Source organism: Sus scrofa, chromosome 8 (assembly GCF_000003025.6).
Source record: "Sus scrofa isolate TJ Tabasco breed Duroc chromosome 8, Sscrofa11.1, whole genome shotgun sequence".
Lineage (NCBI taxonomy): Eukaryota > Metazoa > Chordata > Mammalia > Artiodactyla > Suidae > Sus > Sus scrofa.
This window is the reverse complement of record NC_010450.4, coordinates 66,144,870-66,166,721: the sequence shown is the minus strand read 5'-3', so window position 1 is coordinate 66,166,721 and position 21,852 is coordinate 66,144,870. Positions and strand designations below refer to the sequence as shown.

Genomic DNA, 21,852 nt, shown 5'->3' with positions numbered 1-21,852 from the left:
CCTAGCCAGGCCATGAATAGATCTGCCAAATTCTCGGACAGTTTTTCTGAGTCAGGCTACCCCGGGGAGGAGCCTCTTGGGTTTCCAACGGCCCTGCTACACGCCCAAGCCCCCAGGGGGTGCCCCACTCCCTCGGAATAGCTGCTCAGCACCACCAGCCCCCTGGAGTACCCCCTGCAGCCCAGAAAAGCTGCAACAAGCTTGGCCAGGCTGTGAAAAGATCCGCCTACATTCGCAGGCCGTCCTTCTGAGTTGGGCTGCCCTAGGGAAGAGCCTCTTAGGTTCTCAGTGACCCAGATAGCTGCTCCAGCCCCCAGGGGGTGCTGCACTCCTGAGGAATAGCTGCCCAACACCACCAACCTCCTGCAAGAACCCCACAGCCTAAAAACACCAGAGCAAGCTCTGCATGACCAAGTGAAATCTGCTACCATCGTGGTGTGGACCTCCCAGTCCTGTCTGCCCTCAGGAAGTCCTCCTTTGCTTCAAAGAAACACTGTTAGCCCCATCAACACTCCAGAAAAGCCACACTGCCTCAAAAAAGATTGACCAACAACGCCAGCCCTCAGGAAATATTCCACGGCAGTGACAAGGCAAACACTGCCCGACAACGGAGAGTACAACTCCCTCAGGAGAAAGAAAACAACAAGCAAGATGAAGAAGCTGAGAAACCACCCCCAGTCAAACCAACAGGAGAACTCACCTAAAACAGTCAACAATGAAACAGATCTCGGCAGTCAGACAGACCTGGAGTTCAAAAGAGAAATAGTGAAAATACTGAAGGAATTAAGAGAAGATATGAACAGTAATGCAGATACCCTCAGAAAGGAACTAACAAATATAAGGAGAAGCCAAAAAGAACTAGAACATTCATTTGCAGAGATGCAAACTGAACTAAGGGCAGTAAAAACCAGAATGAATAATGCAGAAGAACGAATCAGTGATATGGAAGATAGAATAATGGAAATCACTCAATCCGGTCAACAGACAGAAAACCGAATCAAAAAACTGGAAAGCAATATAAGAGACCTATGGGATAATATAAAGCGGGCCAATCTACGCATAATAGGAATTCCAGAGGAGTAGAAAAAGATAAGGGGATGGAAAATATATTTGAAGAAATTATCGCTGGAAACTTCCCAAATCTAAAGGATACTGGATTCAAGATACAAGAAGCACAGAGGGCCCCAAACAAACTGAACCCAAACAGACCCACACCAAGACACATCATAATAAAAATGGCAAAAGTTAGTGATAAAGAGAGGATCCTAAAGGCAGCAAGAGAAAAACAGAATGTTACCTACAAGGGAACCCCCATAAGAATATCAGCTGATTTCTTACAGAAACACTACAGGCCAGGAGGGAATGGCAAGAGATATTTAAAGTGCTCAAAGGAAAAAATATGCAACCTAGAATACTCTATCCAGCAAGAATATCATTTAAAATAGAAGGGGAAATAAAAATTTTTCCCAACAAACAAAAACTTAAAGAATACAGCAACACAAAACCCAGGTTAAAGGAAATATTGAAAGGGCTTCTCTAAACCAAAAAGAAAGGAAGGAAAGTGAAGAAAAAAGAAAAGAAAAAAAAAAAAAGAAGAAGAGGAAGAACTAGGACTGAGGAAACCGCAATCAGAGAGCAGTCACTCAAATAAGCCAGCATACAGATTTAATCATGAACATGCTTCAAACAAAATAAAATTAAAAAGAAAAAAATAAAAAAGAGTCATCAAAACCATAAAATGTGGGCAAGGGAAGTTAGGAGGTAAATAACCCATTTTGTTTGTATGTATGTCTCTCTTCTTAATTTTAATATAGTAATGAAGTGTTTGAACTTACAGGACCATCAGGCTAAAACACACAATTATGGGAAGGGGTTAGCATACTTAAAAAACAGGGCAACCACAAGCCAAAACCAAATATTGCACTTGCAAAAAATGAAAAAAAAAATACACTCAAGCAGATAATAACAGGAGACCATCCAACCAAAAAAAAAAAAAAAAAAAAAAAGAAAGGAAGAATGGAGAACCATAGAATAGAAGCAACTGGAACACGAGGTTCAAATGGCAATAATAATCATCTATCAATTATCACCTTAAATGTCAAAGGACTGAATGCCCCAATCAAAAGACACAGAGTGGCTGAGTGGATAAAAAGGTAAAAACAGTCAATATGCTGCCTACAAGAAACTCACCTTAGGACAAAAGATACATATAGATTGAAAGTGAAAGGGTGGGGAAAAATATTTCACGCCAATAGACATGACAGAAAAGCAGGAGTCGCAACACTCATATCAGACAAAATAGACTTTAAAACAAAAGACATAAAGAAAGACAAAGAAGGACACTACTTAATGATTAAGGGATCCATCCAAGGAGAGGATGTTACTATCGTCAACATATATGCCCCAAATACAGGAGCACCCAGATACATACAACAAATATTAACAGACATAAAGGGAGATATTGATGAGAATACAATCATAGTAGGAGACCTTAATACCCCCCTCACATCAATGGACAGATCCTCTAGACAGAAAACCAATAAAGCAACAGAGATCCTAAAGGAAACAATAGAAAAGACAGACTTAATTGATATCTTCAGGACACTACATCCAAAAAAAGCAGAATACACATTCTTCTCAAATGCTCATGGAACATTCTCAAGAATCGACCACATATTGGGACACAAAGCGAATCTCAATAAATTTAGGAGTGTAGAAATTATCTCAAGTATCTTCTCTGACCACAATGCCATGAAATTAGAAATCAACCATGGGAAAAGCAAAGACAAAAACCTACTCCATGGAGACTAAACAACATGCTACTAAAAAACCAATGGGTCAATGAGGAAATCAAGAAGGAAATTAAAAACTACCTTGAAACAAATGATAATGAAGAAACAACCTCTCAAAATCTATGGGATGCTGCGAAAGCAGTGCTCAGAGGGAAATTTATAGCAGTCCAGGCCTTTCTCAAAAATGAAGATAGATCCCAAATTGACAACTTAACCCTCCACCTAAATGAATTAGAAAAAGAAGAACAAAGAAGTCCTAAAGTCAGCAGAAGGAAGGAAATTATAAAGATCAAAGAAGAAATCAATAAAATAGAGACTCAAAAAACAATAGAGAAAATTAATAAAACCAAGAGCTGGTTCTTTGAAAAGGTGAATAAAATTGACAAACCCCTGGCCAGACTCACTAAAAAGAGGAGAGAAAGAACCCAAATAACCAAAATTATAAATGAAAAAGGAGAAATCACAATGGATACAGCAGAAATACAAAAAACCATAAGAGAATACTATGAACAACTATATGGCAATAAGTTTGACAATCTGGAAGAAATGGACAATTTTCTAGAATCTTACAGCCTGCCAAAACTGAATCAAGCAGAAACAGACCAACTGAACAGACCCATCACTAGAAATGAAATTGAAGAGGTCATAAAATCACTCCCTACAAATAAAAGTCCAGGACCAGATGGCCTCACAGGTGAATTTTATCAAACATATAAAGAGGAATTGGTGCCCATCCTCCTTAAACTCTTTCAAAAGGTTGAAGAAGAAGGAATACTCCCAAAGACATTCTATGATGCCACCATCACCCTAATTCCAAAACCAGACAGAGATACCACCAAAAAAGAAAACTATCGCCCAATATCATTGATGAATATAGATGCAAAATTCTCAACAAAATCTTAGCCAACCGAATGCAACAACATACCAAAAAAATTATACACCATGACCAGGTTGGGTTCATCCCAGGTTCACAACGATGGTTCAACATATGCAAATCAATCAGCATCATACACCACATTAACAAAAAAAAAGTCAAAAATCATATGATCATCTCAATAGACGCAGAAAAAGCATTTGAAAAAGTCCAACATCCATTCATGATCAAGACCCTCGCCAAAGTGGGTATAGAGGGAACATTCCTGAATATAATCAAAGCCATTTATGATAAACCCACAGCAAATATAATCCTCAATGGGGAAAAACTGAAAGCCTTCTCACTCAAATCAGGAACAAGACAGGGATGCCCACTCTCACCACTGCTCTTCAACATCGTTTTGGAAGTCCTAGCCACAGCAATTAGACAAACAAAAGAAATAAAAGGCATCCATATAGGAAGAGAAGAGATAAAACTGTCACTGTATGCAGACGACATGATACTATACATAGAAAACCCTAAGGACTCAATGCAAAAACTACTGGAATGGATTAATAAATTCAGCAAAGTAGCAGGATATAAGATTAACATTCAGAAGTCAGTTGCATTTCTGTATACCAGCAATGAAACATTAGAAAAGGAATACAAAAATACGATACCTTTTAAAATTGCACCTCACAAAATCAAATACCTCGGAATACACATGACCAAAGAGGTAAAGGACCTATATGCCGAGAACTATAAAACTTTAATCAAAGAAATCAAAGAAGATGTAAAGAAATGGAAAGAGATTCCATGTTCCTGGATTGGAAAAATCAATATTGTGAAAATGGCCATACTACCCAAAGCAATCTACAGATTCAATGCAATCCCTATCAAATTACCCAGGACATTTTTCACAGAACTAGAACAAACAATCCAAACATTTATATGGAACAACAAAAGACCCAGAATCGCCAAAGCAATCCTGAGAAGCAAAAACCAAGCAGGAGGCATAACTCTCCCAGACTTCAAGAAATACTGCAAAGCCACAGTCATCAAAACAGTGTGGTACTGGTATCAAAACAGACAGACAGACCAATGGAACAGAATAGAGAACCCGGAAATAAACCCTGACACCTATGGTCAATTAATCTTTGACAAGGGAGGCAAGAACATAAAATGGGAAAAGGAAAGTCTATTCAGCAAGCATTGCTGGGAAACCTGGACAGCTGCATGCAAAGCAATGAAACTAGAACACACCCTCACACCATGCACAAAAATACACTCAAAATGGCTGAAAGACTTAAATATACGACAGGACACCATCAAACTCCTAGAAGAAAACATAGGCAAAACACTCTCTGACATCAACATCATGAATATTTTCTCAGGTCAGTCTCCCAAAGCAATAGAAATTAGAGCAAAAATAAACCCATGGGACCTAATCAAACTGAAAAGCTTTTGCACAGCAAAGGAAACCAAAAAGAAAACAAAAAGACAACTTACAGAATGGGAGAAAACAGTTTCAAATGATGCAACTGACAAGGGCTTAATCTCTAGAATATATAAGCAACTTATACAACCCAACAGCAAAAAAACCAATCAATCAATGGAAAAATGGGCAAAAGACCTGAATAGACATTTCTCCAAAGAAGATATACAGATGGCCAACAAACACATGAAAAAATGCTCCACATCGCTGATTATAAGAGAAATGCAAATCAAAACTACCATGAGATACCACCTCACACCAGTCAGAATGGCCATCATTAATAAATCCACAAATAACAAGTGCTGGAGGGGCTGTGGAGAAAAGGGAACCCTCCTGCACTGTTGGTGGGAATATAAACTGGTACAGCCACTATGGAGAACAGTTTGGAGATACCTTAGAAATCTATACATAGAACTTCCATATGACCCCACAATCCCACTCTTGGGCATCTATCCAGACAAAATTCTACTTAAAAGAGACACGTGCACCCACATGTTCATTGCAGCACTATTCACAATAGCCAGGACATGGAAACAATCCAAATGTCCATCGACAGATGATTGGATTCGGAAGATGTGGTATATATACACAATGGAATACTACTCAGCCATAAAAAAGGATGACATAATGCCATTTGCAGCAACATGGATGGAACTAGAGAATCTCATACTGAGTGAAATGAGCCAGAAAGACAAAGACAAATACCATATGATATCACTTATAACTGGAATCTAACAGCCAGCACAAATGAACATCTCCTCAGAAAAGAAAATCATGGACTTGGAGAAGAGACTTGTGGTTGCCTGATGGGAGGGGGAGGGATCGGGAGCTTGGGCTTATCAGACACAACTTAGAATAGATTTCCAAGGAGATCCTGCTGAGTAGCATTGAGAACTTTGTCTAGATACTCATGTTGCAACAGAACAAAGGGTGGGGAAAAAAATGTAATTGTAATGTATACATGTAAGGATAACTTGATCCCCTTGCTGTACAGTGGGAAAAATAAAAAAAAATTATAAAAAAAGAAATGCTAAAATTGTTTTTGTATGGGTTGAGGCTCTACGCCAGTGCTTGAGCTAAACAGAAGACCATTGAGAACTATGTCTAGATACTTACATTGCAACAGAACAAAGGGTGGAAAAAAAAATGTATACATGTAAGTGTAACTTGGCCCCCATGGTGTACAGCCGAAAAATAAATTAATTAATTTTAAAAAAAAGAAAATAGAAAAAAAAAAAGAAGACCGTTTTTCAATAATATAAAGGTCTGCCGTAATAATTTTTGCAGCCAAATCCAACTTTGGCTTGCTTCCACAACAGCTTCTAAATCATTCCTCATTTACAGTTCCAGGTTTCCTATCTTAACAGAACAAAAGGGAGAACTCAGCATGTAAGAACAGGTGTTTTCTGCCTACACTAACACTATGGAAAATCTCAGTAAAGCTCCATTAAAGAATGTTAGTTGTAGCTGCCTGACAGAATGAACACAAAGAAAATGTACACTGCATGTACAAGAACCACAAATTCTGCGCTTATAAGAAAGACCAAATAATTTCCCCCATATAAATCTTAAAATTGCCCATAGTTTAAAATTATAGAGAATCCCCTTTAAAGGATGATATTCCTTATGAAAGAAAGCAAGAATCTAATTTGTTTTCAATTGAAACAATCCATTTTAAATTGATTTAAGACATAAATAGGAAACAAGCAATCTTTGTTTTTCTTTTTCTTTTTTCTTTTTTTGCTTTTTAGGGCTGCACCCACAGCATATGGAGGTTCCCAGCCTAGTGGTCAAATGGGAGCTGTGGCCGCCGGCCTACACCACAGACAGAGCAACAAAGGATCCGAGCCGCCTCTGCAACCTATACCACAGCTCACAGCAACTCCGGATCCTTAACCCACTGAGCAAGGCCAGGGATCAAACCTGCATCCTCATGGATGCTAGTCAGATTCATTAATCTCTGAGCCACGACGGGAACTCTGGAAACAAGCAATTTTTGGCTATTTTGTCATCTCTTAAGAGATCTTTTTGTCTACTCCTGATTGGTGGCAAAATAAAACTGCTATCTTTTTCAAAGGTAAACACAATATCACTTTTGACTGCAAAGTTTGGGTTATCTATGGTAACTTTCACTGTGCCCCAAGGCTGAGTTGTTCTGTGCTATAGAACCCTATTTTTTGAAATAGTTCCTCATTCTCATTTCAGGAAAGTGACAATTTTAGTAGGAGAGGAGGCTAGGAGGAGATGAAGAAGGTCAAAGAGAAAGACTGATAGCAGTAAAAATAATTAGTAATGTTAGGTGTTATTAAGTTACAAAAACAAGATTTGAATGTGAGCCAATGATTGTGAAGACTTCATTAAATAAAGAAACTATTCCTTCAAATGTTAACTCTTCCATTAATTATTAGGTTCTTAGAAAATTTCAGTAAAGAATTAAGTCATTTGGCAAAATGTATCAAGAATCTTTGTGGGGTTTTTTTTGTTTTTTGTTTTTTTTGTCTTTTTTTAGGGCTATACCTGTGGCATATGGAGGTTCCCAGCATAGGGGCCGAATTGGAGCTGTAGCCGCTGGCCTACACCACCGCCACAGCAAGGCCAGATCAGAGATCTGTGACCTACACCACAGCTCACTGTGACACTAGATCCTTAATCCACTGAGCGAGGCCAGGGATTGAAACTTCATCTTCAGGAATACTAGCCAGGTTCATTTCTGCTGAGCCATGACGGGAACTCGAGAATTTTAAAATGCTTTTATGGCCTTTGGCTTCATAATATACTGCTATAAAACTCTACTGAGAAAAATAATCAAGTTGTGCAAAAACAATATTTGGAGAATTCATAAATGTCAACACTGGAAGTAATTTAAATATCCAAACTTAGGCCATGATTAAATAATGTATAAATGTGCACATCACACCATTCCAATCATATTATCAATGAATGCTAAATTACACAAAGCTAAATTACACGAAACAGGGTGAAACAGGGTGAAAATAACAAATATAGTAAGACCATAAGAATACAAGTTAGGATAACAATTTCCAAAATATATGTCATAATGTGTATTTAATTATAGGAGTAGAATAAAGAAGAAAATGAAAGCACAAATTTTAGCATATCCTCACAGTCCATCCATGTTGTCTAATATGGCAGAATTTCCTTCTCTCTCATGGATGACTAATCTTCCAATGTGTGTGTGTGTGTGTGTGTATGTTGTGTGCATCTCAGACCTTCTTTATGCATTCATCAATGGATGGGCACTTAGGATGTTCCCCTTGGCTACTGTGTATAATTCTGCAAGAAAGGGAATTGCTCTCCTTGTTGTTATTTTCTTTGGGCATATACCTAGAAGTGGAATTGCTAATTCATGTAGTAGATCTAGTTTAATTTTCTTTCTTTTTTTTTTTCTTTTTTTTTGGTCTTTCTGCTATTTCTTGGGCCACTCCCGTGGCATATGGAGGTTCCCAGGCTAGGGGTCGAATCGGAGCTGTAGCCACAAGCCTACGCCAGAGCTGCAGCAACGCAGGATCCGAGCCGTGTCTGCAACCTACACCACAGCTCACGGCAATGCCGGATCATTAACCCACTGAGCAAGGGCAGGGATCGAACCCGCAACCTCATGGTTCCTAGTCAGATTCGTTAACCACTGCGCCACGACGGGAACTCCTAGTTTAATTTTCTTAGGAACCTTCATTTTGTTTTCCATAGAGGCTGAACCAATTTATGTTCCCACTGACAGCACACAAGGACTCCCTTTACTTCACATTCTTGCCAACACTTATCTCTTGTTCTGGATGGTAGCCTTACCAACAGGTGTGAGATGATATCTCTGTGGTTTTGATTTGCATTTTTCTGATGATTATTGATGTTGAACATCTTGTCATATACCTGTTAGCCATTTGGATGTCATCTTTGGAAAAGTGCTATTTTGTTCATCTACCCATTTTTAATTAAATTTTGTTTGGTTGTATAAGTTCTATATATATTTAGATATTAATCTTTCATTCATTATATGGTTTGTAAATTTTTTTTCTCCCATTCTGTAGGTTGCAATTTTTCCCTTGTTTATTGTTTCCTTTGCTGTACAGAAACTTTTAACTTTGATTTAGCCTTTATTGGTGTTGTCTTTGGTTGTAGTTGCTACGTTATATCCAAAAAAAACAAAAAAACAAAAAAACAATCATTTTAGAGATCAGTATTAAGGAGCTTGTTCCCTATATTTTCTTTTAGGAGTGTTGTGGTTTATGGTCTAATGTTTGACTCCTAGATCCATTTTGAGTTAATTTTTGTGAAAGATGTAAGATAGGAGTCTCATTTCATTTTTTGCATGTATTTATCTAGTTTTCTCAGAGGAGAAAGAAGAGACTATTCTTTCCTCACTGGGTATTCTTGCCTCACTTGTTGAATATTAGTTGACTATATATGCTGGGATTTAATTATGAATAACCCTGTATTCTGTTCCATTGGTGTATATGTCTTTTTTTAGGCTAATTCTATATTGTTTAAATACTATAGCTTTATAGTATAACTTGAAATTGAAAGGTGTGATGTATTTCACTTTGGATAGTGTGGACATTTTAACAGTATTAATTCTTCTGATCCATGAACACAAGATGCCTTTCCATTTATTTGCGTTTTATTCTATTTTTCTCAATAAAGTCTTGTAGTTATCACTAGATAACTCTTTCACTTCATTGGTGAAATTTATTTAATTAATTATTTTATTGTTTTGATGCTATTGTGAATGGGAAAGGTTTTTTTTCAGATGTTTCCTTACTAGTATATAGAAATTAAACTGATTTCTATCTGGTGATTTTATATTCTGCAACTTTTTTTAATTGAATTGCTGGGGTTTTTCATCTTAAAAAACTCTGTAATCTGCAATAAATGTCACTTCTTCCTTTTTGAATTGGATATCTTACTTCTTGTATTGCCGAGTAGTTCTAGCTAAGACTTCTAGTTCTATATTGAATAAGTATGAGTGGGCTCCATGTCTTGTTCTTGATCTCTAAGAAAAAGTTTCCAAATTTTCACTGTTGAGTGTAATTTAACTTTGGGTTTGTCGTATATGACTTTTATTACTGAGGTATGTTCCTTCAATAACCAATACGCTGAGATATGTTCCTTATATTCCCAGTATGTTGAAGGTTTTATCAGGAAAGGTTATGATATTTTGTCAAATGCTTTTCTACATCTATTGAGATGATCAAGTTATTTTGTCTATCAATGCCATGTATTACATTGACTGATATGATTATGTTAATCTATCCTTGCATCCCAGGGATAAATCCCACTTGGTCATGGCATATAAGCAGTTTAATGTGTTCTTGAATTTGGCTTGCTGATATTTTTGCACCTATGTTCATCCTGGATGTTCCCGATAGTTTTCTTATCTTGAAATGTTCTGATCTATTTAATATCAGGGTAATGTTTGCCTTGCAGACAAAGTTTGGAAATGTTTTCTTCCTCCTTTTCAAATTTCTTGGTAGAGCTTTGGAAAGACTTGCATTAGTTATTCTTTTTTGTTTTATTTTTGTGGTTTTTCTGTTTTTTTTTCAGAGGGGCTAAAGATGCAGCATATGGAAGTTCCCAGGATAGGGGTTAAATTGGAGCTGCAACTGCCAGAATATGCCACAGCCACAGCAAGGCAGGATCCAAGTGGCGTCTGCAAACTGCACCACAGCTCATGGCAATGACAGATCCCTAACCCACTGAGTGAGGCCAGGGATCAAACCTGCATCCTCACAGATACTGGTCGGGTTGGTAACCCACTGAGCCACACTGGGAACTCTTTAATTATTCTTTAAATGTTTCATAAAATTCATCAGTGAGGCCATCTTGTCCTAGAGTTTTCTGTGTAGGGAGGTTTTTAAATTACTGATTCATTATGTTTACTGATTATGACTGTTCAGATTTTCTATTTCTTCCTGATTCAGTATTAGGAGGACGTGTATTTCTAGAAATTTATCGATTTTTCTTGGTTATGAAATTCGTTAGCATATAATTCTTCATAGAAATCTCTTATGAGCCTATGTATTTCTGTACTATTAGCTTAAATGTCTCCACTTTCATTTCTAATTTTATTAATTCAAAACTTTTTTTTTTTGCTTAGTCTAGCTAAAGGGGGTCAAGTTTGTTTATTTTTTTTAAAAGACAGATAAAGAAAAATGCTATTTGATATCCCTTATACATGGAATCTAAAAAATCAAACTTATAAAAACATTGAGTAATATGGTGTTACCAGGGGCTGGGAGAATAAAAGAGATGTATAAACGTGAATCTTATAGTAAATAAATCATAGAGATCTAAGGTACTGTATAGTGAATAGAGACAATAATATTATTTTGTAATCATCAAACTTGCTAAAAGACTAGATCTAAATAATTCCAACCACAAAAACAGAAATGATAATCATATGACATTACAGAGGTACATACCATCATTAAAACAGCAATTGTATTATAATATATAAATGTATCAAAACACATCATAGGAGTTCCCGTCGTGGCGCAGTGGTTAACGAATCCGACTAGGAACTATGAGGTTGCGGGTTCGATCCCTGCCCTTGCTCAGTGGGTCAAGGTTACGGCGTTGCCGTGAGCTGTGGTGTAGGTCACAGACGCGGCTCGGATCCTGCGTTGCTGTGGCTCTGGCGTAGGCTGGCAGCTACAGCTCCGATTCGACCTCTAGCCCGGGAACCTCCATATGCCGCAGGAGCGGCCCAAGAAATGGCAAAAAGACAAAAAAAAAAAAAAAAAAAGAAAAAATCATAAACTTTAAACTACATTATGTTATACATCAAATGTATTTCAATTTTTTAAAAAAGCATACAAATTTTAAACTAAGGATATGCATGGATAAAGATTATAGGTAAATCTTACTTCTTTTTTATAATTTTTCATACTTATTCATATTTTCTTGCCATGAGCTCATATTATTTTCATAAGGATTTCAGAGAATTATAATAACCACATAGTGTTAGTGACTAATTGTAAGAGAGGATGTATTACAATAATACTGCAGGGATCAATTTTCCACAAGAAAGATAAAGCAGCTTTGGGAAGCAAGCCAATGGAAAAAAAAAAAAAAAGAAGACACTGAAAACAAGTTTACAGCAAACTGTAACATTTGGAATGGATGGGCAGTGGGGTCCTACTGTATAGCACAGGGAACTGTGTGATTGGGTCACTTTTCTGTACAACAGAAATTGAAGAAACACTGTAAATCAACTATACTTTAATAATAAAAAAAAGAAAAACAAGTAAGTTTAAATGTAGCTAAGGTCCCTGGAAATACACACAATTACCTGAAGGTACCATGTAAATCATAGGAAAATACAGTGACCTTAATTGAGTAAAACTATAATTTTGAAGAACATTCTATACAAAACATAATAAGCAAAGTTAAATTTTGGAAAAAAAAAGATTTCCTCTTTTTTTCTGTTAAAAATAGTTTGGGAAAAAAACTAAGACTATAATTAGGACAGGAAAGTATATAATTTATGATGAAAGCATTGGGTCATATTTTCCAGACAGAAAAGAATAATGAATTTTAAAATGAAGAAAGAAACAAATTTAAAAAAGAGAGATGGGTATACTGTTTTGATCAGATATCCAGGAAATTTTTACTCCTCTATATTTTCCTTACACATTAAGCAATGTGGACTTATTCTAGTATGCAAAGTGGCAACATTCTTTCTAATTGGTAAGGATCTGGGACCACAAGACAGAATAATTCTGAAACAATTCCAGGCAAATACAGCTTCACCAAGGAGCTTTCTTTAGTTTGAAATGCATTGTTCAAAAAGGTGACCTCTGCTGCAGAAAGTTGTGGTGTACGTCTCCCCCTGCGGGACAGGCCTTCTGGGGGACTCAGTGAGGTGAAGGTGAGGGCCCCTCACAGCCAGTTACACATTCACATCCTACTGCAACATCAATTCAGGGCTAAAGAAGTCTTACGTAAACAAATGCAGCAATATGGTCACTCAAAGATGAAAAAGCACAAGTATATTACTAGGTTGTAAATAAGACTGTTCCACAGAAATTCCAGACAGCAATACTAAGACTCCTCAATATCAGCGAGCAGTGATTTAGACAGAGAGTTTAGGAAATTTGGACAAAGTTTAAAGTATAAGGATTACAGACCTTAGAGAATGATAGAAGTGAAATCATCTGAATTACAATTTTTCCTTGGTGTTTCCTCATAGTCAGGGAAATGAAATACTAATGACTAAAGTAATCTTCCAGAAAGTCTGGCTGGAGTAAACAAACACTTCAGTAGAACTGTAATAATCAACAATTAAAGGTGAGTTAAATCCTACATGGCCACTCTCCAAGAATCTACTTAAAAATTAACAGCGTTAACTGATGATGATTCTGAGTTGTAACACTGTTTAACAGTACCTTCTCCTCACTACTGTGTACTGGCTCTATCTCATTTCTTATTAATACACACACACACACACACACACACACACACACACACACTTGCACAAACACAGACAGCAGAAGAAACTGACATTAGATCAGACTTCAATCACCTTTCCAAGGACCACAGGGGTGAGGTCTGTTTAGAACAGCCATGACTGAAAACAATATGGCATTTCCTCAAAAAATAAAAATAGAATTACCATGTAGTCCAGCAATTCCTCTTCTGGGTACATATCCCCCCCCAAAAAAAATGAAATTAGGTTCCCAATGAGATATTTGTACACCATATTCCTAAAAGCACTACTCATGAGTCAAGAGGTTGAGGCAACCCGATAGCTCATCAACAGGTAAAGCAACAAACAAAATGAGATTTCTACAAACAATGAAATAATACTCAGCTTTTAAAAGGAAGTTGCAAGCACATGTTGCACTGTGGATGAAACTTATGCTAAACAAAATAAGTCAGTCACCAAAAGACTAAAATACTGTATAATTCAACTTACATGAGGTACCCAGACTAGTCAAATTTGAGGAAACACAGAGTAGAATGAAGGTTGCCAGGGCCTGTGGAAAGAGGAAAATTGAGTCTTAAATGGGCATAAATTTCTAGTTTTACCACATGAAAAATCCCAGAGATTGGTACACAATGTGAATATAGTTAACACTTTTACTTGTGCACGTGGGAATGATTGAGACAGATAAATTTAATATTATATGTAGTTTATCACACTATTTCAAAAATAGCACTACTCAATTCCAGATAAGATAATATCAGATTTTATCTTATTCGTAGCAATCCTTTCCACTTTTTTTGGTCATTGAGCAAATATTTTTCACAGGAAATGGAAGAGTTTGTCCAGAGCTCTGGAGAAAATGGCATTGTGGTATTTTCTTTGGGGTCAATAGTCATTAACCTGACAGAAGAAAGAACCAATACAATTGCATCAGCCCTTACCCAGATTCCACAAAAGGTAGATAAAAATAACTTAATAGTAGACAATGATTTAATGAGTATGTTAATCTCTATAAAAGGTCTGTTTACAGAAATTTTCTGCAAGAAGTACAAAGTATTATGATAGCTCCAAAGTATCTCAGATATATTTAAAAACCAAAATTAACCTGGCAGGTCTTATAACCATACAGAGAGTGTGTGGTCCACAATAGTTCTGGATTAACATTGTAATCAAAAAGAAATTTATTTAGGAGATGCAGTGTGAATTTTGGTATTATAATGAGATTGTGGACAGGAAAAGAAATCACTAAATTCTACCTTGTCATTTGCTCCTTTTCCTTGAAGGACTCCTAAGGACGTGGTACACATAGAGATGTTCTCAGGAGCTAAATTTTAACAGTAGGTGAACTTGTACAGTAATGTTAAGCAATACTGATGAAAGTCTGGAATACGACATGCAGTTCATACTTTCTAGGTAATCCTGCCACATTTTACTTCTCCTAAATTTTAGAAGAGACCCATTCAGTGTGGTTTCCAGGCTGCTGTTCAGAGAAAGGATGGCCAGGGCTCACTGAGCTGCCTCTAGGTACCCCTGCAGCCGCAGTGATTTAAAGAAACAGAAACATCAGCCTGCCCTGGTTGACTGGGTCCTGCCAAAGTCTGAAGCAGGAAGATAAAAGAAAAGATGAAGATGGGGTCTTGCCCTTAGTGTGAACCCTGTGCACTGTAAAGTCTGGCCCTTAATGAACTCTGCTTCTAACCTATCAGAGTACCCCTCCTCATTGAGGAAGAAGGAACAATAAAAAGAAGAGGAGCATGGAAATGGTTCAGCTGCCTCCTTCTCCGTAAAATATGGCAGAAACTTATTTTCTAATATGCAAAATACACCTGGGGTCTTTGGACATTTACAAACTACTTTTTAGCTTACAATCTGGTATTGTTATTATTCTCCTAACCACCTATGCTATTTTATTTATTTATTTATTTTTGGCTAGAAACCTAAAATTACTTCATAGCAAATAAAAGTTAAACACTTGTAAATTACAATCTGGTTTATGCAAATTATTTAGGAATTCCGAAGTTAGTAACTCATTTTGGTACTGTGCATAGAAACCACATTAATCAATGCTGTCAATGCTTTGTGCTTCATGGTTGAAGTGTTTAGGGCCAGTTAAATAAATATTAGCATCACTATTTTGAAACTTTTCAACAGCACTATCGACACTTATAAGTTATCAACAGGCTCTTCTTTTCTAAATTTAAACAATTTCCATGCCCAATAATAGTGGTAATACTCTGGATTCATGTCAAAAATTACCAATTGTCATTTTTCTTGGAAATAGTGCCTCACAATTTGTAGTCTAAGAAGTTATACTCTCTAGGCAGCATTAATTAACTTATTATTAATAAATTATAAATAAGCAGAAATATTTATTTCTCCTAAGTGGTGGTGCATGCATTTTCATTTGGTAAAGAAAAAGATGTAAAACTAAAAAACAAGGTATATTAATAAGTGGATATAACTTAACTACCTTCTATAATAGTTAAAAAAAAATAAGCCATTAAATATCTTATTTGAAAGTGAGAGCTAGTATATAAAGCAAAACAAAGTACAGGGGTTATTAACAATTTGCCACAGCCTGTTTGCACTAGAATCAAGACCATCGAACAATTTCTTAAAAATTTGAATTTGTCATTGAAAATCTCATTTGTTTATGTCATCATCTGTGATATGTCATGATTGCAGTCCATACCTGATTGAACATAACAATAAGTATATAAAATGTGGTTATTCCTATAGATGTTAGTGCATTAGCAGTTATCATTACTTTAGACCTCTTGCCCTTGTTTTTTTATCTGTCATATGGAAGACATTTCACCAGAGGTCTTCTAATCTCTTTGGAACTCTAATGTTAAAACCCTGAAGTCCAACATGTGGAATAAGCTATTTTCTTTACCCTAACAGGTTCTGTGGAAATATGATGGCAAGAAACCAGATACTTAGGACCCAATACTCAGCTGTATAAGTGGATCCCCCAGAACGACCTTCTTGATAAGACGTGGAAGAACAAATACTGAAAACATGAGTAACAGCTGATCAGAGTGATAATACTTCAGGAAATAAATTCATTGGGCATTTATTATTGAAACACATAAAAAGAAAACTTTATACATTCATTGTTATTTCCAGCTCTAGGTAAAAAAAAAAAAAAAGGAAAGAAAGAGAGAGAGAGAGAAAGAAAGGAAGGAAGGAAGAAAAGAAAGAAGAAAGAAAGAAAGAAAGAAAGAAAGAAAGAAAGAAAGAAAGAAAGAAAGAAAGAAAGAAAGAAAGAAAGAAAGAAAAAGAAAGAGAGAGAGAGAGAAAGAAGGAAGGAAGGAAGGAAGGAAATAGAGCAGTTGATATTTTATTATGTACAGTCATGTCCCTTATGGCCAGAATCCAATATCTTCATTTTGGCTGTAACTACTTCTTACTCTGAATAACTTTGGGGATTGTTGTTCTGTTTCTGAATTCTTGCCTTACACCTAACTTTTCTCCTCTGTAGGGATGCTTTAAAGGCTATTAAAAAGTAACAGCTCCTCTTTTTGTTAGAGAGAGTCCACGGACTCTGTATTTTCTATACTGAAAAAATCCACAATCTTTTTCTTGAAGCAATTATGCATTTCATGATACAATGTAGCTTTTCCTTCCTCTGTTTCCAGCCCCACTACCTTTATCCTTCCTGCTGCCTGACATCCTTCCTACCAGACTAAAGGACTTCCCTACTTCTCTAAGAGAATTTATTTCTGACATGCCCCTCATACCCCCCCCTTTTTTTTGCACATACGGTTTCTTCTACCTGGAATGTTCTTTCAAGTTGTTCACTTGCCAAACTTGAATTCATTTGTGAAGTTCAAGTGACACAGAACTTCTTTCATGAAGTCTTCATTGACCTCTCCAGCAGATTTAGGGGTTTCTTGCTCTGATTTCTGAAAGAAATTTAAATGCAGTTTCAAGTACATAATTGTCTGATATCTATAAGATGCTGCTTCTTTCAGAGTCTTTTAATACTTATTGCTCATTTCATTTCTAAGACTTAAAATTAATACTTTTCTTGAAATTCACTCAATCCTAGGTCATCCAAAAACCAAAGCTTTCATAACTCATGGTGGCAACAATGGCATTTATGAGGCCATCTACCATGAGATACCTATGGTGGGCATTCCTCTGTTTGGTGACCAGCCTGATAATACATTGCTCACATGACAGCCAAGGGAGCAGCTGTCAGATTGGACCTGGAAACAATGCCAAGAACAGATTTGGTCAATGCCTTGAAGCAAGTCACAAATAATCCTTCGTGAGTGTGTGAGTGTGTGTGTGTGTGTGTGTGTGTGTGTATAATTTTTTTATCGATGCTATTTATAAAGAAGTTTTCATATGAAGACCAGGGAGGCAGCAATGAGCCTTGATATAAACACAAGAAGTTAAGATTTGCTCAACATTTTGAAAACAGGCAACAATAACCTATTGTAAGGGTGGCATTAAGTATTTTCCAGTGGTTTTAGGGGAAAGGATTGTCAGAGGTTTAAGGACAATGGAGAAATTTTGAAAGAACTAATGATTAGAATGAGAAGTCACTGAAATGGTAACAGAAGGATTAAGAGGATGCATTGGGAACAAAGTTAAAGTGTGGAACCATGAATGTTATAAGAATACCCATCCACACAGTTAAGACTTTCCTTCAGCAAGACAACTCCTCAAAAGTCTAAATTTTCAAATGGATTATTTCCAGTAAACAACCATGTCATAATCAATCTCAAATTCTCATTACATTTAATAATTCCCAAGTTTTCTATGCTAATATTTTGACCTCTGCGGGGAGCCGAGAAGATGCAGGGAGTCAAAAAAAGGACCTTGCCTGAGGCAGAAAGACCTGAAGGCAAGTTCCTAACCAAGGAAGGGCGCTCACCTGAACGGTACATGCTGAAGGTGGGCCTCCGGTTAGGATGAAAGCCTGCCTGTATGGTACAAGCCAAGGGCAGGCCTCAGGTTACACAGCTCTCATTTTGATGTTGATGGGGAAGAACTGGGGCTTTCCTGGGAAAACAATTTCCATGTTTATGCTGGAGAACATGAATTGCTTCTCAGGTGACCTAGTCTTTCCTGTTTTATTTGTTATTCAGTTTTTCTCAGTCTTTCCTGATTATTTACTTATTATTCTTATTTTCCATTCTTATTTTCCTGTGGTGATTTGTGATTTAACGAAGTTACAATAATAATATAATAAAAATTTCATCCTGAAGGACTTTTCCCTATTCATATCCAACTTAATTAATATATAGTGTTTATCTACTAACTAGTTAAGGTAGTCTTTAGAGTTAGGATTTTAATGAGGTTTGTAGAAGTTAGACATATATTATTCTTGATCAAAAGAAACCCAGCTGTGAGTTTTGTCCTTGATTTTAAAAACTTTTAGCGGTAGCTAGCTAAGTTGATTTGTATTTTCTCATACTGTTTCCCTGTCAAGGACGCTTTAAAGATAGACACTAGTCTGAAGACAAAAATTGTTATGTTTGTGGCCTCTTCAGGTTGTGGGAATTGGCCGGCCATGAGATGGTTTGTGCTGAGTCTCCTCTTTCCCACATGATATGCTACACCTGTTTGTCCTTGAATTGTACTCATTAAATTTAGTTAAGTTGAAGATTTTAAAATGTGATGTATTGCTACTGTACCATGTGATCAAAAAACAAAGCCTAAGAGTTAACCAATGTACTTTTAACACTATGATGTAATCTGTAGTAAAAAACTGTCTATATAATCAACCACTTATGCTAATAAAATTTGAGCAGTCCAGCGCCCTGAAAGAAGGGACAAAGAGGATGTCTCCGTAACTGTACATTCGTTGACACCGTGTCCCTCTCCTATCGGGATGTATACTCCCTGGCCTCCAGAGCTGGCCTCCGGCAGACCTCATCACTAATAAATGGTAAACAATTAGAATTTTCTAATTTACACAGTTACAACTATGTAGATACCACTTAAATGTAGGTACATTTTTAGTTCTTTTGGTTGTGCCTGGTTTTGTCTTATTTGGAAGAATGTAAAATCTAAAAGTAATTAACTTTGAAGATATGTTGGAATATCCTATTAAAAAGCCATATTTTCTGAAACCAGAAACATTTCATTTCCAAATCACTTCAGGATATAAGTGAATTTCAGTAATACATTACCATTAATATCATAACTATGATAAATATTTTTCCCCTTTTGTTTTGCAATGACTTTAGAAAGAAAATATTTTGAGAATATATTGGTAGTAACAGCACAGTGGACATTTGGGTGTTTTAAAAGTAGTGTCATTTGGAAGTTCTCTTGTGGCACAAGGGGTTAAAAATGCGGTGTTGCTGCAGCTGTGATGCAGGGCCAAGCTGCGGCACAGGTTCAGTCCCTGACTGGGAACTTGCACATGATGCAGGTGCGGCCTAAAATAAAATAAAGGGGTGTCTTTTTTAGCACAACTATTATTCTAAATGAGCACCATAAGAAGAACAATTTCTTCTAAAAAATATATCTTTCATTTGGTGGTTTCATGTAAAAGTATATCTCTCTAGTTTTATACATTTTTTTAAATGATGTAAAGCTGCTGTCAAAAAAATGAAGATAATTTGGAGTTGCGTTGTGGCTCAGTTGTGGCTCAGTGTTAACGAAACTAACTACTATCCATGAGGACGCAGGCTCCATCCTGAGCCTCACTCAGGGGGTTACGGATCCGGCATTGCCATGAGCTGTGGTGTAGGTTGCAGACATGACTTGGATCAAGTGTTGCTGTGGCTGTAGTGTAGGCCAGCAGCTGTTGCTCCTTTGACCCCTAGCCTGGGAACTTCCATATGCTGCAGGTGCAGACCTTAAAAAAAAAAAAAAAGATAAAAGAAAAAAAATGAAGATAATTTATTAGCTAATATATACTGAACATTTGCAATATGCTACTCTTTGTACTAAGTCCTTTGCATATATTAAGTAACTTCTTCAGCAAAGTCTACTGTACTACAAAAATGTTTCCAGATTACTGCCCTCCTCTCAAAAGCCCAGTGCTTCCCCTGTGATTTTACAGAACAGAGGGATAAGTTATCTCACTGTTATTGCCACAGTGCCATGCCTCAGCACTTTGTGATTTGGAGTCCATGAGCCATATCTCTTTATTCTTCTTTCTTCCTTGTCTGCTAGTCCATCATCATTTCTACAATAGAAACAAATGTAACTGCAATACCTGAAAGTGAAATGTTAAGCAGAGTTCAAATTCTAAAGCTACTAACAAGAAAAGCAACAATACTAGCACACATTTACTGAGAGTCAATATATGCTAGGAATACCTCTAAGAATCAACATACTATTTCTCAAAAGAATCAGGTAAGGCATTATTCCTATCCATTCTATTTAATAATGTAAAACTGAGGAACAGAGAATAAAGAAGCAGACAATACGATAAGTGTCAGAGTTAGGATTCAAACCAAGGCAATCTACTTCCACACTTTTAACCACTACTTCACTAATATAAGGTTAACACCAACTCCTGATCAAACCTGCCTGGACATGTCTCTGAACCTCATCATGGATTTACCTCCTATCTCTGGATTAGGATAGTATTTTAAAATTTGCCTACCAGTCTCTTTACAATTCCTTGCTGGGTAATTCAAGCTTTGAACACTTAAAACATATATTGTTTTGTTTTTTGCTTTTGTGACTTAACTCATTCCATTCTTTAACCTACAAATACTTATCATATTCTCTCTTTTCTTCAGAGTTTGAAGTCCTATTTATTAAACACATTCTAGCCTATAAGCTAAGACCTCTATAATCATCTCTGAGGAAAATAATTTTCCACTCTTTGTTCCACTCATTTTTACCATCTGCATGAAAATTTCATGTATTTATCTTTTCTAGTTCATTCTACAAATCAATTTCTATTTGCTTTTCCTTCAGGTATAAAGAGAATTTTATGTGGTTATCAACCATTTAACATGATCAGCCCATGAAACCCCTGGACCGAGCAGTCTTCTGGATCGAGTTTGTCATGCACCACAAAGGAGCCAAGCACCTGTGGCCAGCAGCCCACAACTTCACCTGGTACCAGTACCACTCTCTGGATGTGATTGCGACTGCCATTTTCCTTGCTATAAAATGTTTCTTGTTTTGCTATCAAAGTTTTGTTACGATAGAAAAGAAGAAAAAGAGGGAGTAAAGTTTGAGATCCAAAGCCAGTAAGGCATAAAAGATAAGATTACTACCTTTAATTCAATCATGGTGACATAAGATTAGATTTTCCTTCAGAAATTAACAGAACATTGTAGAT

At 36.6% G+C, this 21,852-nt stretch overlaps 1 protein-coding gene and 1 long non-coding RNA gene across 4 annotated transcripts in view; one reads left to right on the top strand and one right to left on the bottom strand.

Moving 5' to 3' along the window:
• LOC110262115 (UDP-glucuronosyltransferase 2B4-like) overlaps positions 1-15,949 on the top strand; it is an 85,407-nt gene extending 69,458 nt beyond the window's left edge. The window contains exon 3 of one of the 2 annotated variants that reach the window (XM_021101405.1): positions 14,409-15,949. In XM_021101405.1, coding sequence (XP_020957064.1) covers positions 14,409-14,645 — 237 coding nt within the window. In that variant the 3' untranslated portion in view covers positions 14,646-15,949. Of the gene's footprint in view, positions 1-14,406 lie in introns of both variants that reach the window. The other variant, XM_021101407.1, reaches the window with a different exon arrangement.
• LOC106508499 overlaps positions 1-21,852 on the bottom strand; it is a 76,411-nt gene that overhangs the window by 37,369 nt on the left and 17,190 nt on the right. For both annotated transcript variants that reach the window (XR_002346689.1, XR_002346690.1), the window contains exons 2-5: positions 20,637-20,739; positions 18,472-18,599; positions 17,362-17,491; positions 14,073-14,133 (exon numbers count right to left, since the gene is read on the bottom strand). This is a non-coding gene — a long non-coding RNA (uncharacterized LOC106508499). The remainder of the gene's footprint in view (positions 1-14,072; positions 14,134-17,361; positions 17,492-18,471; positions 18,600-20,636; positions 20,740-21,852) is intronic.